Source organism: Balaenoptera acutorostrata, chromosome 20 (genome assembly GCF_949987535.1).
Source record: "Balaenoptera acutorostrata chromosome 20, mBalAcu1.1, whole genome shotgun sequence".
Taxonomy (NCBI): Eukaryota; Metazoa; Chordata; class Mammalia; order Artiodactyla; family Balaenopteridae; genus Balaenoptera; species Balaenoptera acutorostrata.
This window is the reverse complement of record NC_080083.1, coordinates 10661765-10679244: the sequence shown is the minus strand read 5'-3', so window position 1 is coordinate 10679244 and position 17480 is coordinate 10661765. Positions and strand designations below refer to the sequence as shown.

General features: G+C 42.0%; 2 protein-coding genes across 9 annotated transcripts in view; one reads left to right on the top strand and one right to left on the bottom strand.

The window, feature by feature from the left end:
• The window catches only part of NUP88 (nucleoporin 88), a 30260-nt gene extending 22471 nt beyond the window's left edge, over positions 1-7789 (top strand). For all 7 annotated transcript variants that reach the window (XM_057535481.1, XM_057535484.1, XM_057535483.1 and 4 more), the window contains 9 exons: positions 1548-1638; positions 3913-4014; positions 5486-5644; positions 5929-6054; positions 6157-6222; positions 6359-6439; positions 6700-6826; positions 6986-7104; positions 7539-7789. In XM_057535481.1, the coding sequence (XP_057391464.1) occupies positions 1548-1638; positions 3913-4014; positions 5486-5644; positions 5929-6054; positions 6157-6222; positions 6359-6439; positions 6700-6826; positions 6986-7104; positions 7539-7602 (935 nt within the window). In that variant the 3' untranslated portion in view covers positions 7603-7789. The remainder of the gene's footprint in view (positions 1-1547; positions 1639-3912; positions 4015-5485; positions 5645-5928; positions 6055-6156; positions 6223-6358; positions 6440-6699; positions 6827-6985; positions 7105-7538) is intronic.
• A 247-nt stretch (positions 7790-8036) lies between these two features.
• Positions 8037-17480, bottom strand: part of RABEP1 (rabaptin, RAB GTPase binding effector protein 1) — a 105867-nt gene continuing 96423 nt past the window's right edge. For both annotated transcript variants that reach the window (XM_057535477.1, XM_057535479.1), the window contains 5 exons: positions 15937-16126; positions 15255-15310; positions 12959-13057; positions 11877-11993; positions 8037-10770 (listed from right to left, as the gene is read on the bottom strand). In XM_057535477.1, the coding sequence (XP_057391460.1) occupies positions 10669-10770; positions 11877-11993; positions 12959-13057; positions 15255-15310; positions 15937-16126 (564 nt within the window). In that variant the 3' untranslated portion in view covers positions 8037-10668. The remainder of the gene's footprint in view (positions 10771-11876; positions 11994-12958; positions 13058-15254; positions 15311-15936; positions 16127-17480) is intronic.

Sequence of the window (17480 nt, the reverse complement as noted above, 5' to 3'; positions counted from 1 at the left end):
TTCAAAACTTACGAAGTTATGGTAATCAGGACAGCATGCTATTGGCATAAGGATACACATACAGGTCAATGAATAGAATTGAGAGTCCAGAAATATACCTTTACATTTACAGTAAGTTGGTTTCAACAAGGGTGCCAGAACAATTAAATGGGGGAAAGAATAGTCTTTTCAACAAATGGTGCTGGGACAAGTGTACATCTACATGCAAAAGAAAGAAATTGGACTATACCTCACACCATACACAAAAATGAACTCAAAATTGATCAAAGACTAAAATATAAGAACTAAAACTATAGAACGCTTAGAAGGAAACACTAAAGGCAACCCACAGAATGGGAGTAAATATTTCCAAATCATATATCTGATAATGGACTTGTGTCTAGAGTATACAAAGAATTCTTAGAACTCAGTAATAGAAGGATAACCCAATGTTTTAAACAGACAAAATATTTTAATAGACATTGTTCCATTGATCATATACAAATAGCTAATAAGCACATGGAAACATGTTCAGTCATGGAATTGAGATACCACAAAACCACAAGATACCACTTCACACCCACTAAAATGGCTAGTATTTAAAAAGACAATTACAAGTGTTGGGAAAATAGGGACACTCACGCACTGCTTCTGGAAATGTAAGATGGTGCAGCCACCTTGGGAAGACAGTCTGGCAGTTCCTCAGATGATTCAACATAGAGTTACCATATGACCCAGCAGTTCTACTCCAGAGTGTATACCCAAGAGAAATGAAAACATGTTCATACTTGGATGAAATTTCTAAACGAATGTTCATAGCAGCATTATTCATAATAGCCAAACAGCCAAGTGTCCATCAACTGATGATTAGATAAATGAAACGTGGTATGGCCATACAATGGAATATTATTCAACAACAGAAAGAGGAGGTGCTGGTAACTGCTCCAACATGGATGAACCTTGAAAACATGATGCTAAGTGAAAGAAGCCAGTCACAGATAACTACATGCTGTGTGATTCCATTTATATAAAGTATCCAGAACAGCCAAGTCCACAGAGACAGAAGGTAGACTAGTGGTTGTTGCATAGGTCTGGGGCAATTGGCAGAAACTAGGAAGCGATTGCCAATGGGTATCATGGGGGTTTCTTTTTGGGTAACGAAAATATTCTAAATTTTTTGTGGTGATGGTTGTATAATTCTCTTAATATACTAAAAACCCATTGAATGGTACAGTTTAAATGGTTGAGTTGTGTGGTATTGTGAATTACGTTTCAAAAAGCTGTTATAAAAATAAAATTGGTGTGGGTGAGGAAGAGAATGGAAGGGAATGATTTCTGGGATTGTTCTCCTGAATGAAACATTTCTGCATTTCTGACCAAGGAAAATCCACTTTCCTTCTTGAGGCAGAAATCTAGACCCCTGTGGTAAGGAGATTTCTATGTCAGAGAGGCATAGCCTCTAAGAAGCAGTGGTCTGAGACAAGAACTTAACTGCATTTAACTAATACCGTCAGTATTTTAATTTGGAGACTTTTGTTATTTAACTTACATATTGTGTTCTTTTGTAGACGAAGAAGATAAGGACAGTTTACAGGAACTAGCTACAGAACAGAAATGCTTTGTAGAACACATTCTTTGTACGAAGCCATTGCCATGCAGGTAAGGACTTTCTCTCCCTTCTAAACACAGATAACAATTGTTGTTTCAGTAATTCAGGTATATATGTATATTACACTCCCATGCAGACATGATACTTCACCCCAAGGGTGTCTGTGCATCAGAAGCTCTCCTCTGCCCACAGCCATTCCACATTTTGTGTCCTCTGTCTGGGAGGTATATCCCCAGTCATAACCCAGTCAGTCTTCACTTGCTGATTCTTTTCTGATCTTAATGTCAGTTCATAAGAGGGTTCCCTTGATTTCCCAGAACCCCTTTGGGTTTTCCTATTATTCTTTTTCTTTGTAGCACATACTTAAATTGATATTTTTGTTTGTTTAATGTCTGTCACCACTACTAGAATATAAATGTTTCACGAAGGCAGAGGCCATGTCTGTCTGTTTCATACTTTATACCGTTGCCTCACGTCTGTACACTCAGTGTCTGACAGGGTGCTAGTAGATACTCAGTAAATATTTGATGAATAGAATAAAGGGAAATATCTAGAGTGACTCCCAGGTTTCTACCCGGGATAACGGTAGATGCAGTACCCTTCAGAAAAATTGGACATAGGAGAAAGTGGATGTGGGAAGACTCAAGATGGGTTAATGGGGGCACTTGGAGTCTTCTGTTCCAAAGGACATCCAAGTGGAGGAGCCCAGTAGGCAGTTGGACACGTAGGTCTGGAGCTGGGGGTGGTCTGGGCTAGGACAGTATGGATGTGGGAATTGTCAGCATTGGAGCCAGGACTCTGGTGAAGGTTCCCCAGGAAAGGGCCTCGAGTGAGTAGAGGACACCTGAGTGGAGAGTCTTGAGCAACACTTTCTTACAAGCAATGAGTGGAGGATGAGGAGCCCAGCCCAGGAAGGAAACTTGAGTAAAAGGCGGCCAGAGAGACTGAAGGAGAACCCGGGGAAAGGGTGCCAGGGAGGAGGAGGTTTCAAAGAGGAGGCAGGGGAGCAGCATCAAATAAGTACGGCCGAGCGGTGAAGAGCGGTGAGGTGTCCAGATCTGGCAACGTGGGCGTTCATCGAGAACCACGCAGAAACGCTTTTGTGGGTGGGAGCGGATAGCACAGGTGAAAAGTGAATGGGGAAAATAGATAATAAAATCTCATTTATAATATATACGTATATATAATGTATACCTTTCAAAAACAGGTAAAACTGTATTGCTTAGGAATGAATACATACATAGATAGGAAAGCTATAGAGCAAAAGGAGAACATGAGTATCATACAAATCAAGTGGAAGGTTGTGATCAGGAGGTTCACACGGGAAGGTCTCAGGCCCCTGTAGTGTTGTAATTCTTGGCCTGGACAGTGGTCACAGAGTGTATATATGCACTCTTCGGTATGTAGATTTCACACTAGAAGTGCAGAAGAAAAATTTTTTCTAACCTCCCACACTCCCCCTCACCACATTCCCCTCCCCTGCAAAAAAAGGCCAATGAGAGATGTGGAAGGAGAAATACTACTGCAGGCTACTGCGAAAGACCGCTGGCTCTAAAGGGAAAGGAAGAGGGAGTGGGTTAAGGAGAGCTTGAAACTACAGTGGAGAGTGTTTTGAATGGAAGCGATGTCAGCTTGTTTATAAGCTGAGGGTAAACGGACAGTAGGGAGATTCTGTGGTTGCAGAGCTGACGGAGCAAATCTCAGAAGAGGCGAGAGGAGACGGCGTCAACAGTCTGGGCAGAAGTGAGCCGTGGTGGGGGGGAGCGCGTTGGCAGGAAGGACAGTTCCTGTCTGAGGCCCCATTTTCACTTTCCTCAGTGAAGTAGAACCAAGACTGAGAGGGAGCTGCGTGCTGTGCACAGTAAATTAAGTCCTGTGACATAGATGCTGGCCTGCATTGAATTTTTAAGGTGAGAAAGACACTATTCAGTCAACAGTTTCTGAGCACCTAATCTGGGTTGGGCGCTCGGCTAGGCATGCAGAGGTAGCTGGAGCTTACGTGCGAGTTGGGAGAAAGACATATAAAGAACTGGCTTCATCGTATCGTGGTAACTGCCGAGATTACAGTGAGCACCATGAGGCGGTGGGTTCCTGAGTGACCTGTAAGCGACGTCTGGCTGCTGAGTGACAGCTTGATTCAAACTGATCAGAGCTGTAAGTAATACAGGTTTCCATGTCACCACCCCTGAGGTTACTGCACTGATACCATGTCCCACCCAACTGTCAGCCCAGCCCTGAGAGGGCCACAAACCTCGGCCATAGCGTTGCCTTTGGATCCCCTGCTTTCGCTGTCTTGTAGTTTAACTCTGGCTGTGTTCTTTCAGGCAGCCGGCTCCGATTCGAGGATTCTGGATTATCCCTGACATCCTGGGGCCTACGATGATCTGCGTCACCAGTAACTACGAATGTGTCGTAAGGCCTCTACTGTACGTCCCACTTCGTATTCCCACACAGCTCTCGTTAATTCTGCAAAATCTAAGCTGGGAAGACGGCCTTAGTAACCGGACTGAAGATACATGGTTTATGCTTTGGCTTCTGACTTGAGGGTTGGAGGGGTGGTTATTTCTGTTGCTCCTGCCATCTCTGTAAGGATTTATTTTAGGCATAATTTCTGGCATCTCCTTTAGCTAGCGGAGAGTTAAGAGCTTTACCCAAGTGTGGAAAGAATACTAAAATACTGAACTCCATCATTAATACGAGTTAGATTTAATGATTTTTTTAACCACGCCACGTGGCACGCAGGATCTTAGCTCCCGGACCAGGGATCGAACCCTCGCCCCCTGCAGTGGATGCGCAGAGTCTTAACCACTGGACTGCCAGGGAGGTCCCTGATTTAATGATTTTAAACTTTATGTGCCAGGCTCAGAAGTAAGCCTCCGGCAATCAGAGCAACCCTGCGCTAAGGACAGCACCGTTATCCTCATCTTGTAGAGGAGGGATCAGGGACAGAGAGGTTATGTACATGCCAGAGTCACAGGGAGCACGTAGAACTGGGCTGCAAAGACCGGGCTTTCTGACTTCAAAGTCCAGTTTCTCCATCTCTGCCAGCCTCATAGGGACAACATCACAGAATATGTAGACTCTGGAAGAAAGGTGGTATATAGCTGAACTCATAATCCTTGTTCCCCTTAAGGAACCCATATTAAGCTATAAGTACCGTTTTCAACAGCTCTGGAAGGTCATTCTGAGTTTTATAAATGCAGGAATAGGAGTCTCTAACAAGCCACTGGAGTACTGGAACACTAGACCCCTTTCCCCCCAGTGTCTTGGTGTCATTTGAAAGCATGTGCTTCTAGGTATTGACATAGTTCAAAACACTGGCATTAATTTACTCTCCTTAGAAGAATTTCCATACTCTTTGAGAAGTGACATCATTTGGAAAAGAAAATAATTCACTATCAATTTTGTGATATTTACACTACAAGAGACTAAAAACTAGCAAGACTGAACAAAAGTAATAAAATCACTACAAAAAACTGCCTTTTTGCCTGTTGCCTCAGCATGTTTTTAAAATCCTACCCTACCTTTAGTAAGTAAGACCTAGTCATACTAGGATACTTCAGAATAAAAACATGAATCCCAAAGGGGAAAAAAACTCCTGAATATTAGTTACCTAGATACCTTCAAATCATGTTTCTGCCAACTCTCTGAAATACAAGTTGTCTATGAAGTAATGTTATTAACAAACTCCCAGATGTGAATTATTGCAAAGTAAGTCATTGGCTATGCTGTTAAAGTTTGCAATCTTTCAAGCTTTCTGAAATTGCCATTGAGAGTATTTGTAACACTTTATAGTTTCTTATATCCTCAGAATTCTGGATGAATGTGATTTAGGTTTCCCTATACTTACAGCAAGTCACTCCATGGTAAATTTTATTTTATTTTTTTATTTTGCAGAAGCACAGTCCATCCAGCGTCTCCTCCCCTGCTTTGTACCCGAGACGATGTTGAAGTGGCACAGTCTCCGCTCCGTATTCTGGCTGAAACCCCGGATTCCTTTGAAAAACATATTAGAAGCATTCTGCAACGTAGTGTTGCAAATCCAGCATTTTTGAAGTATGTAATTTAGGGCATATCCGTTTTAAAAACTGGCTCCCTTCTCTGTTTTGTAATTACTCTTCAGCCTGTCCTCAGCTATTTCTTTTCATATACTTTTTACTATGTTGGAGTTGGAAGAAACACAGGGCATATTTAATCAGCTAGTGAGAACAGAGAGAGAATACATAGATATGGAGGCATCTGAGAAAGATAAACAGGAAGTGTAAAAAGACGTGAGTCTGTCTTCAGTTGTTTTACTCAGCTAAGCAAAGTAATGACAGAAATTTTTTTTTTTTTTTAAGATCATCTGAAAAAGATACGGCTCCTCCTCCCGAAGAATGCCTTCAGCTCATCAGCAGAGCCACCCAGGTGTTCAGAGAACAGTACATTCTTAAACAGGACCTGGCAAAGGAGGAGATTCAGCGGAGGTAGGATGGCCTCTGTTCACATACCAGTCGGTCCCTGGCTGGTGGCTGACGCTGTATAATGGCCTAGACCTGGCTTTTGATTAAATTTTTTTGTTCTTGAAGGGTCAAATTGTTATGTGACCAAAAAAAGAAACAACTAGAAGATCTCAATTATTGTCGAGAGGAGAGGTAAGTGCCAAGACAAGGGAGAAAAGAAATAGTTCAGCTAGACTGGAACCGTGTCTCACCCTAAGATACTGAACCACATTAGTTGGCTTCACCATCAAGGTGCACCCCTAGAGACTCTTGCTTTTTATGCCATTAGGAAAAGTCTGCGGGAAATGGCCGAGCGCTTAGCTGACAAATATGAGGAAGCCAAGGAAAAACAAGAAGATATCATGACCAGGTCAGTGGGCTGTGTAATTGTATAACATTCAGTTCCCTACTCAGGTCAGGTACTACTAGTGTTATTAAGTTCTCGGGTGCTAGATACTCCCTGTGAGGTGTATTCTACGGAAGACAGTGCAGCGATGCTTTCCCCAAACCCGTCCTGTGGAGGCCTCCTTCACAGACACCAGATTCCTAAATTAGGAGCTTTAGTTAGGATTGTGTTCCTCCTAAGGAGCCGAGATCTTAAGCTGAGATGTTTGCTTACCTCTTCTACAGGATGAAAAAAGTACTTCACAGTTTTCACTCTCAGCTCCCAGTTCTCTCTGACAGTGAGAGAGACATGAAGAAAGAATTACAGCTGATACCTGATCAACTTCGACATTTGGGCAACGCCATCAAACAGGTAGGAATGGATACAAGGTGGCTACCTTTGGTACTTCTTAAAGTGTTCCTTCTACAGAAAATAATTTTATAAAATGTAAAAAGAATAGACTAAAATAGATACTATGAAAATGTACAGCAAACCATAGCTAAAGTGTCTGTGTTCTGTTTGATACTTAAGGTTACTATGAAAAAAGACTATCAACAACGAAAGATGGAAAAGGTACTAAGTCCTCAAAAGCCCACCATTACTCTCAGCGCCTACCAGCGAAAATGCATTCAGTCCATCCTGAAGGAGGAGTAAGTACCAATCAGCTATTAGTGCGAGGTAGTTTTTTCTTTGCAAAATGCCAAAATCAACCTTTCTTTGCCCAGATAAGACCACTTGACATTTGCGGGTCAAGTAATTACCAGGACTTGACGGTGATAGATATGGACTTAATAGATGAGTATAGTGAGAGGGTCAAAAAGGATGTCTTTCTTTATAATTTTGTTGTGTGGTCAAGGTATTCCCCAGTGAATATGTTCAAAAATATTTCCAGCAGTTCCACTACTATATTTGCTGCCGCTAGCCTTAAATGAATTACCATTACTATCCATCTGAAAACCTTTAGCCGTTAATTCTAGCAGAGCACTTCTAAGATACTTCAGTATTACTAAGTTCTTACGAATCAATATTAATGGTTTATTCATTTGTTGTATTACCCAAAGTGAGTAACTTTATGATTTTACAGGGGTGAGCACATAAGAGAAATGGTGAAGCAAATTAACGATATCCGAAATCACGTAAACTTCTGACACCACCAGGAACAGATTCACACCTGAAATTAACACAAGTGAAGGCTTAAACTCATTGTAAAACGAACAGGTAGCGTTATCTAATTTATAAAGAGGCATTTTAAAGGATGAACTTTAGTGTGGTTGTTCATCACTTTTTATACTTTACTTGTTTTTTATAATTAATTATTGAATAAATGCTTTTATTTAAAAATTGGATTGTGGTTTATATACAAGCTCAAGTATATGATTGTATTCAGCAAGGGCCTAGGATTTAAAAGAAAAAAAAAAGTGCCTAAGACTTTCAGCTGCACACTGCCAGACCTCCCTGAACCCTACTGAGTTTTCTTGATATTTGAACAAGAATAAAAGCTGCATTTTAACGTAGCAGCACCAGAAATACGACTCTGAAGAGGGACAGAACCCTAGAACTCAAAGGAAAAGGCCACACAGTATACTAGACAGCAGCTTTTTTAATTTGAACACTTTCTTCTTAAGGACACACCTTCAGTACAGTTAACAAATGGTTATACCTAAAACCTGCTCAGAGCAGAACTCGGTATCCACAATTGCAAGGCCACACTGCTGGCTCACTTCCTCGACAGGCAGTATTTCCTTTCAGAGCTGAGTTCGGCTGTGCTCTGTGTCCCAATACATGTCACTGAGTGGGTATGAGGTGCACATGTAGGATCTCAAATGGAGAAACAAATAGCTTGGTATACAGTATATGATTTTGTCTTTTAGCATTAGGTAATATTTTTATACCTGCCAATGAGTTCTGAAAGGTAATACCGTACCTGCCTAGAAATGGCTGAGTGACTGCCAATTAAAAGCCACATACATGGTAAGGTGGTAGGTTACAGGTAAGAGGTAAATCAGGTTAGACATGCGTGAGAACACGTGTACACAGACTGAATACAAGCGCAGGAACACTCGTGAAACCCAGCTGACCTTTTCTTTTGTCTTGAAGGGCTAAACACTACCTTCTAAATCAGTTTCCCATTTATAAAGAAAACCCAGTTTAAAGAAGTGTTTCATAACAGAAGTAGAGACTGTTAACAAAACCTAGTCTCAGTTTGGGTTTTTCTAGCATATTTTTCTCAAAAAAGTGGGTTCCAACAATTTGCATCTGCCACTGTAGAGAGTGCTAACAGTTTCCTAATCATGAATTTTATGGGCCCAGGACCGTCTTACGGAGAAAAACATCAGCATCAGCAAGGTACCCAGTCTCAGCCAAGCAGTTCCCTGGGAGTTGTAGTTCAGTTCGTTCCGGAAGGTTATGAATTATCCATCTTGATTTATGGTGCCAATTTTAATAATCTGAAACAAATTAGCTTGGAGTTTATCCAAGGGACTAGTCTGACACTTATGTAATTTAAAGTGATTGTATTTTTGGAATTAATAAAATTCCCTGTAACTCAATCAAGATACATGTTTCCTTTAAAGGAAACAGAGTAGTACTTTATACAAAGGGACTTTAAACCAACTAAAATAATGTTTCATGCATGCAAGCCTATAGCACTATTTCCATAATTAGTGTTTACTTTCAAAATTCATAATCATGAATGTAAGACTACAGCAATAGCCCAAGGAATGAGGTATGTAGGCCTTACCTTGTCCTGTCCTATGGAAGACAGAAATAAAGATCTTTAGGGCTAGTCCATTATGACTTCATTTATAACAAAGACAATTCAAGTTGTAGCTTTATGTGAGCCAAACAATCTACTCAATCCGCTTAATTTCCATACGGTTCCTTCAAGTACTCTGCCGTTACACAACACCAATCACAAAAATTTGAAAACAACAGTTTTACTTTGGAACCATCTGTGTGATGAATCGCACAGTGTAGTCTTCCACTGGCTAACAAACAGTACTGCAGGTAAACAGTGACTATAAATCCATCCTTGTGCTTTCTGCAACACTTCATAAGGCTACGGCAAAGACAACCTGTTCATTGAAGCTTTATCCACACAGGAAAGGAATCTAACCTCATAGAAATGACAAAGCAGATTTCCAAACTGATCAACTAACTGGGTTTTTCCCCAACTCCACCACAAGCATTATCACACTCCAGGTCTAAAATATAAAAGAAAAGTACAAAACAGGCATCTGCCAAACCTAGTTATCACCATTTTTGTATTTGACACTTTTGAAACAAGTACGTACTCAGGCCCACTGACTCGAGTTGAAAATAAAATAAGCAGCAGACTTATAAATTTATACTAGATGTTGTCAGACATAGCTTGTTTTATTAATATTTTTTTCCACTGATCCAATAACTAAACTAAAACAGTTTTCAAAAGAGTAGACGGTGCCAGTTCAGCTTGACCCCGGCACCTGTGAGTCCGCGAAGCTTACCCAGGTAGCAGGAAAAGTGCTTCCAAACAGTTTCTTGTGCTTTTCCTTTAACCTCAACTTCCAATACATATAGCCCCAGCCAAGTTTGCAAATCCTCATAATTAGTTCGGTTCCAATTCAATTGAATTGGTTGTCTGCCACCGTCTTATGGTTCTCAGGCAAGTTTCAGTAGCATTTAAGGTCCTCCAATGCAAGATAAAATGGTTAAAAAAAAAATACACTGAGCTAGGAAATACAGTCACTAGCCAGTGGGCTGCTCTCAAACTTCATATTTTAATATAAAATATTCATACGGCATACTCCACCTCTGTCTGCTAGCTGAATACTGTTACTGATGAACTCTAGACAACAGAAACAAATTCTCTCTTCCAACAGCTATGAACAGGAAATGCCATTTCAAACACTACTGGGACGGTGCTGTAGGGCAGGGAAATGTTGACTAAAGCAGGCAAGGAAACAGCACTTCCTCCATCACCAAATCTGATCCCACACTCACTGGAATCAGGTCTGGAGTCTGGTTCCCAGTTGAAAGGTCTTTTCTGCTGCAAATTACCCTGGCTGTTTGCTGCTCCCACGCTGCACAGTCTGCCCACTAGAATTAAGCATTTCTCCAGTCTTCCTTTTTCTGTGTGTGACTTCTTCTTCAGTTAAGAGTTAAATAATAATTAATGTTGCTCTAAAGATGAGTTAAAAACCCAAAGTGCAGGCTAGAGTCCTGCCATGAGGGTGTCATGTCTCAGGGAGCTGGTTAATGTCTGTCAGTTTGGTATCGTTCAGAATTGCCCGGATTCTCTCCAAGGAGTCTGCTTGCCGGATCCGCTCTAATTGCACCTAGAGAAATAATGCAGCGAGGTAAGTGCAGACGGCTCCTGCCTGGACCTTCTGGTTCACTCTGACTGGTTTAGCTGAGATGGAGATTAACTCACCAGAGACTAGTCACTTCAAAGGAAAGAGGCAGCAAGAACAATTAAATTCAAAAAACAATTCTCAAAAGCTGCTGTGTAACAGACCCAGTATAAGGTGCTGGGACTGTGGAGATGAATGAGACCTGATCCTTGACCTCTGAGAACCCACAGTTCAGTTGGGGGAAAAGAACAAGCTTATATGGAGTTTTAGCACAATATACTAAATGTCACTATACCAGCCTGGGGACCTAGAGAGGGTTCCACAGGGAGGACAAAGCTAAGCAGGGCCCTGGAAGAAAGGAGCAAGGGGGCCATGCTCCCAGAGGGAACACATGCTGTGGGCAAGGAACCACAAGTAGTTTTTAAAAATTAGAACACAAGGGCTTCCCTGGTGGCGCAGTGGTTGAGAATCTGCCTGTCAATGCAGGGGACACGGGTTCGAGCCCTGGTCTGGGAAGATCCTACGTGCCGCAGAGCAACTGGGCCCGTGAGCCACAATTACTGAGCCTGCGCGTCTGGAGCCTGTGCTCCGCAGCAGGAGAGGCTGCGATAGTGAGAGGCCCGTGCACCGTGATGGAGGGTGGCCCCCGCTTGCCACAACTGGGGAGAGCCCTCGCACAGAGGCGGAGACACAACACAGCCATAAATAAATTAAAAAAAAAAACAAAAAACTTGACCTTTAAAAAAAAAAAAAAAAATTAGAACACAGAATATAAAATGTAAGGCAGAGAGATGGACAAAACGCAGGGATAGGCCTGGCTGGGAAGAGTCTTACATGCTACGCTAAGGACTTTATATTTTACCCTTAAGGGCCAGCAAGGAAGAGGAAAAGGGAAAGAAAGGGGGACAAGTCTGAGGTATAAACCAGGTTTCCAGCTTAAATGACCAGGAGCTGGGGCAGGGGCAGCCATAATTTCTAATCCTCTGGCTATTGTTAGTGGGCCAGTCAGGGATTAGCAAATTCTCCTGGGTAACAAGAACCCCAAAAGTGCCTCCTCAGTGTTCTGTCTAGGGGTTCCCCAAATGCCTCACCTGAAGGGTCTGAGAAAGCTTTACAAAGTCTCTCTGGACTTGTTCACTGACATCTAGTTCTGTCTGCAACCTCTGAGCTTTGTTCTTCTCTTCAAACATTAGTTGTTCAACAGTAACCTAAAAAAATACAAGTTTTGAATGAGGATTAATGCTGGAGAGCCATAGGTCAAATCACTCAGGAAATCTAGGCACTTGTCATTTCCTACTACTAGAGAGGAAAGGTGGGGTACCCATCATGTTCCTGTATCCTGTGAGTCTCCCTTTGTCTCTATCTTTACAGGGCAAGGGTGCACATTGCCTAAGCTACTTGCTCTAGGTCCTAAAATGAACTGAGTATGAGAGCCAAATTAAAAATGAATGAAAGTGCTGCGCTCCACCCCTCACCCCCAGCAGCCTGGTGACAATGATTAATCATCAAAAAGCAGCTGCCGTAAGATCAGTAGCTGTCATAGCAACAGGACAGGATCTTTAGGGATTTCCTCTGACAACCACAGCAGTCAAGCATCTGCCAGGAAAATTCTCAATGAATATGCCTTAGGCAGCCCCAGCTATCCCCAGTCTTCCTTACAGGGAAACTCTTCAGCAGGACCCCCTGTGCGGGAGACTTCCTAAAAACAGGACTATTAACACATACACAACATTTTTACACTTAAAGGTTAGATCACAGCCCACCAAAACCAAACTTCCCCCACAGTTAGCCCCATGCACTTTTATTCTAACAGGACTAATCAGAATTTAGGCAGCAAATATGGTTCAGTGCAATATTTCATAAATCAGTCAAATGGAATGACACTTCCAAAGCAGTGCTTCTGGCTATGGCAGTGCCAAGTTTGGTTCGTGGCCTTTAGCCCAACGCCTAAAAAGCCAGTTAAGCCTGTGACACAGACCTCCAGAGCTGGCAGTGTGCACATCTGACCCAACTCTGAAGAGATAAAGTCATTCCATTCTTTCTGCGAGCGGAGAGTCTTGCCAACTTTCAGAAGGTGGCACTATTCAAAGCAGCAGGGTTTTTTTTTTTAACAGTGAAGATGTGATTCTACATTCTTCACACTTTTTTATGAAACTACCAACAAAAATGTCACCTTAGCAGCAGTTTCTTTCTTTAACTGTTCTTCCAAAGTGATCTTCATCTCCTGAAGGCTTTCAAGCTGTTGAGACTTCTCTCTTAATGTGGACTCCAACTGTGAAATTAAAAAGGGAAAAGCTGAAACACACAGAAACTCCCTACAGGTCACAGCACACCTGCCTGGAGGGGCCTGCAGCCTGGAGAAACGCACCCAAGCTCGCATCCTCCTAGGCCCTGGATACTGGCTATGCTTGGAATGCTCTTCTTACCCTTTGACATCTGTGGATCTTCTATTGATTCTTCAAGACCTATTCTTTCTCTTACTAAACGTTTATTAGGCACCTCCTATGTTCTAAGGCCTGGGGATGGAAAAATCAGGAGAGACAGACATGTAAGTTAACTATGCCATGTGAACATGGATGAAGCAGCACTTAATTCTGCCAGAAAAGTTGGGAAGGGCTTCCTTGAAGAGATGACATCTGACCCTTAAAGGGTGGTAAGGGGGAGAAGGTGGAGAGAGATACTCCAAAAAGAGGGAGTTGACGTATAAAAAAATGAGTTAAAGAACTGAGGTGAGCTCTTGCTACATTACAGCACAGAGTGCTGGGGCCCTGGAGGCAAAGGCCGGAAAGGCTGTGGTGAGGCAGGAGATCCCAGCTGGGCTAAGGAATATAGATAAAGTGAACTACTGAAGGGTTTTAAACCAGACTGGCTCACAGTCAAGTTTATAATCACCTTGGTTTCAATATGAAAATGAAATCTGAAGAGGATAAATTCTGGAGGCAGGGAAAGAAGTCAGGCTGTTACAATGAGCCAGGTGAGCACTGAAGTTGACCCAAACAGTGGCAGAGGGAGTGGGAAAGATGGGACACGTTGGAACACTGGCGACTTTTGCCAGTGTAACCTGATAGCACAGTGGGAGCCAAAGCCAGATTGTAGTGGGCTGAGGAGTGACTGGGAGGTCGGGCAGCGGAGACGACTCTTTCAAGAACTCTGGGTATAAAAGGAAGAAGAAGGACTGGTAGCTGGAGAAAGAAGTACAATACAAAGAGAAACTTTTCCCCTCTTACCGGGAGACCTCTGAGATTGGTTATGCATAATGGAAAAGACAACGAGGTAGAAGTTCAAGGCCCATACTGGAAGGGGAAGATGGAGAGGATGCCAGGAAAAGATGCGAGGGACTCAGTCAAAGCACATGTGCAGTGACAGAAGACTAGTCAGAAACAGGTCATCCTTTCCTCTGAAGAAGCAAGAAAGAGAAGGCTGGGAAGAAAAATAAGAGAACATGTAACTGAGGAGCCAAGAAGCTGAAGGTAGGTCCTGCTTATGACAGGAGTACAAGGCCATCGCGTGCCATCATGAGGAGGTGAGCTGAGTGGTGACTGAAACATCCACCGTGAGGAATGGCGAGGAGCAACTAAGAGCAAATGAAAGGCTACGGAGCAGCACCTGGCAGCAGGAGCACGCAGTGTTACTCATTCCAGTGGAACCAGCAGCTGGGGGCAGAGGCACAGAAGGTGGACACCAGGATTAATCCAGGGTTAGGCGGTATCAAGTGAGGGTAGCACAAGAACAAGCAATCCGGGGGCTTGCAGGCGTTAGTGGGAGACTAGTTGAAGAGGCAAGCCATGTCAGATGCAGCTTAGAAGGAAAGAAAGCAAAGCCATGAAGAAGTTGCTAAAACCAACAGAAAAGGAAAAATTTAAGGAACTGAAGGTCTGAATGAGGTACTCAGACAGATGAACCTATGGGATTAAGGGCTAGAAAGATGGTAGACAGGGGTCAGGGGCATGAGCCTGGAGTGAGATGTCAGAAGTGGGGCAAGGTGCAGGCAGGAGTGCGGCAAGGCAGGGCAGCACAGAAGCAAAGGTCATTGAGTCAATGAATAACGAGGCCAGTAAGCTGAATGGGGTCATCTACCAAAAGGTGTTCATGGTGTCTAAGAGAAGGAGACTCTAAGCCAGCTAGAAAACATCACCTCCTGTTTGTAAAAGATTTTGTACTTATTTCCACTGTAGCTTTAAGTATCTATCATGTCAAGGCCACACCTTGCCTGTCCTTCACCACAGTGGAAGCTCCAGGCTAAGTCACATCTTAGTCTTCCCTGTATCTCCTCCAGTCAACACAGAGCAGGCTCTCATTAAATGGTCTCTACCACCATCATGCCCATATTCCACTGTATTTTTCCCAGGAGTTGCTTGAAGGCAGGGACTATGTCCTAACTATATTTTATTCCTTGAGTCCAGCACAGTAGGATTCAATAAATAAATACTGGCTGCTGACAGAATCAATTTGAAACTCATGAAACTCACCTGTCCTTTTTCTACTTTTATTCTTTCTAATTCAGCTTTTAGGCTAGAAATGGAGGCTAGGAGGAAAAAAGGAAGAGACATGTTAGCATTTATTCATTATTCTGCATTTAAGTCTTTTCTTAAAACACCCCTTTCCCCGATAAGCTCAATCTCATGCAATGAAAGTCAAATGTTGTACTGAACAGTGGGCAGAATGGGGGTGCGGGACCAACACCCCTTTCTCAAAATTATCCCCAACCAATCAGCATCATAATCAAGCTCAGGAAAAGTGAGAGTCCACACGAGAACACCATGTCATAAACTGTCTCTGCATCAAATACCTACACCTAACTCGGGGGGGTGTGGGGGGAGCTAATCCCAGCAGGAGTCTGTTAACACTTCTGAGTTCTGCAAGGAAATGCCACCCATCTACTCATATTCCCCAGCGTCTGGGTTCAAGTCCTGAATTTCCTATCAGTAATTGCCAGAGAGGCCACCAGAGCTCCTAAAAAGATGAGTTTTTTGGTTTTTTTTTTTTTTTAACTCCTAATCACTGGATATATCAACGTCCGGAAAAAGGGACTGAGTCCTTACTTAGTTCTTTCCTATACTTTTTTGTTTTCTACATTCTAAGACTGTTATAACCAGAGAAACAGTTTTATTTAGTGCCTTCAATTCTAAACTACATCACTTTTATCTTCACCTATTTCTTCCTTGCAGTTTTCTATTTCTAGCTGCAGAGTTTCTTCGAGGTTTTCTTTTAAACATTGTTCTGCTTGAATCTGCTCTTTCAGGAAAAGTATTTCAGCCTTCAGCTTTTCTTCCATGTGATCTGCTGCTGTCCGCACATTAATGATGTTCTCACGGTATTTTAATACCAACTCCCGGAGCGCCTAGATTCAAGAAACAAATGGATATTGGGTTTATAAGGGTGAAAGAAAATAAACAAAAAAAGCTAAAGATTTTCTGCAACCAGAATTTCGGATGTTGTTTTAGATGGTTCAAAATTTAGGACTTTGAACTCCAACCCTCTCTTGGCTTCGAGGGGCAGGTGTTATGCCATGTTATTATTCAGTATGTTAAAGAAATAACAACATTACTAACCAAAAAATGTGTATTGTGAACTACATATTTTTCCCTCAAAACTGTTTCATAAATGGAAAAATTAAAATTTGAAGTGACTTACAATGTGGGATTCACTATGAATAGCTTAGACACTTCCACTATTACCTGCTTAAATTTGAAGGGAGTTAGTGAATGAGGACCAAAAAGACTGAAACTCAGAAGCAAGTATGAACTCCAAGAGGACAGAAAGTACTTACTTACTCATTTATTCATTCAAACAAACACTTGTTGAACACCTACCACAAAAGCAAAGTACTGTTAGGCCAGAGGCAGGTATGGCAAAGAGAGGCTTTCTAAGGTGATCAGCTGTTTTTCTGTAATAAATTCAGTTTAAATCTTAATTTATTTTTTCCCTAAATTGTAGTTGTCTTCTTTTAAAAATCCTCCTCCACCACCCCCCAAAAAAAATCCTCCCAATTATATCCTAAAGCAACTCTAAAGTAAAAACTGGGATTCTTAGATAACTACCAAATGTATGTATAAATTAAAGAACAGCAGGAAAAAAAAAAAGGCAGTTTTTCTTGAAAAACTGTATCAAGAAAAATTTCATAAGATTTATTACAGAATCAAGGTTTATAAGCTAGACTGGTTATAACCTTCAAGGATTCTTGGAATTTTTTTTAAATCTAGGTACAAAAAGTCCTTATAGAACATGGAAGAGAAGAACCTTTCCTGCCAAGTGAAAAGTTTAACAGAGGTGGGAAGTGGTATGCTGACAGCAAAAATAGACAGGTCCCCAACACTTTCTCCTTGATGAGATCAGTCACCAGTTCAGAAAGGAGAGAGAGCTCTCCAGAGTGTCAGTAACCTGAGCTGAGACCACAAGCTGGGGGAGGGCAGGGAAAGGAAAGGGAGAGCAAGGAGCTAATGGCAGGGTAGGCAACGGAGCCTGTGTAAATGAGCAAATAAAAACAAAAACTAAGAGTCATGTTAAAATCTATACGGGAAAAAAGAACGAGGTCCAAACAGTAGGGGTTGAATCTGCAGGGTAGGATTAGGAAAAACTGTTACTTACAAAACTATAAATCTCTGTGATGTCTAACTTTTAAAAATTTAACAATTATAAATTTCTTTAAAAAAAAAAAAACACAGAAGGATCTTACAGGAAATATTTTTTCTATT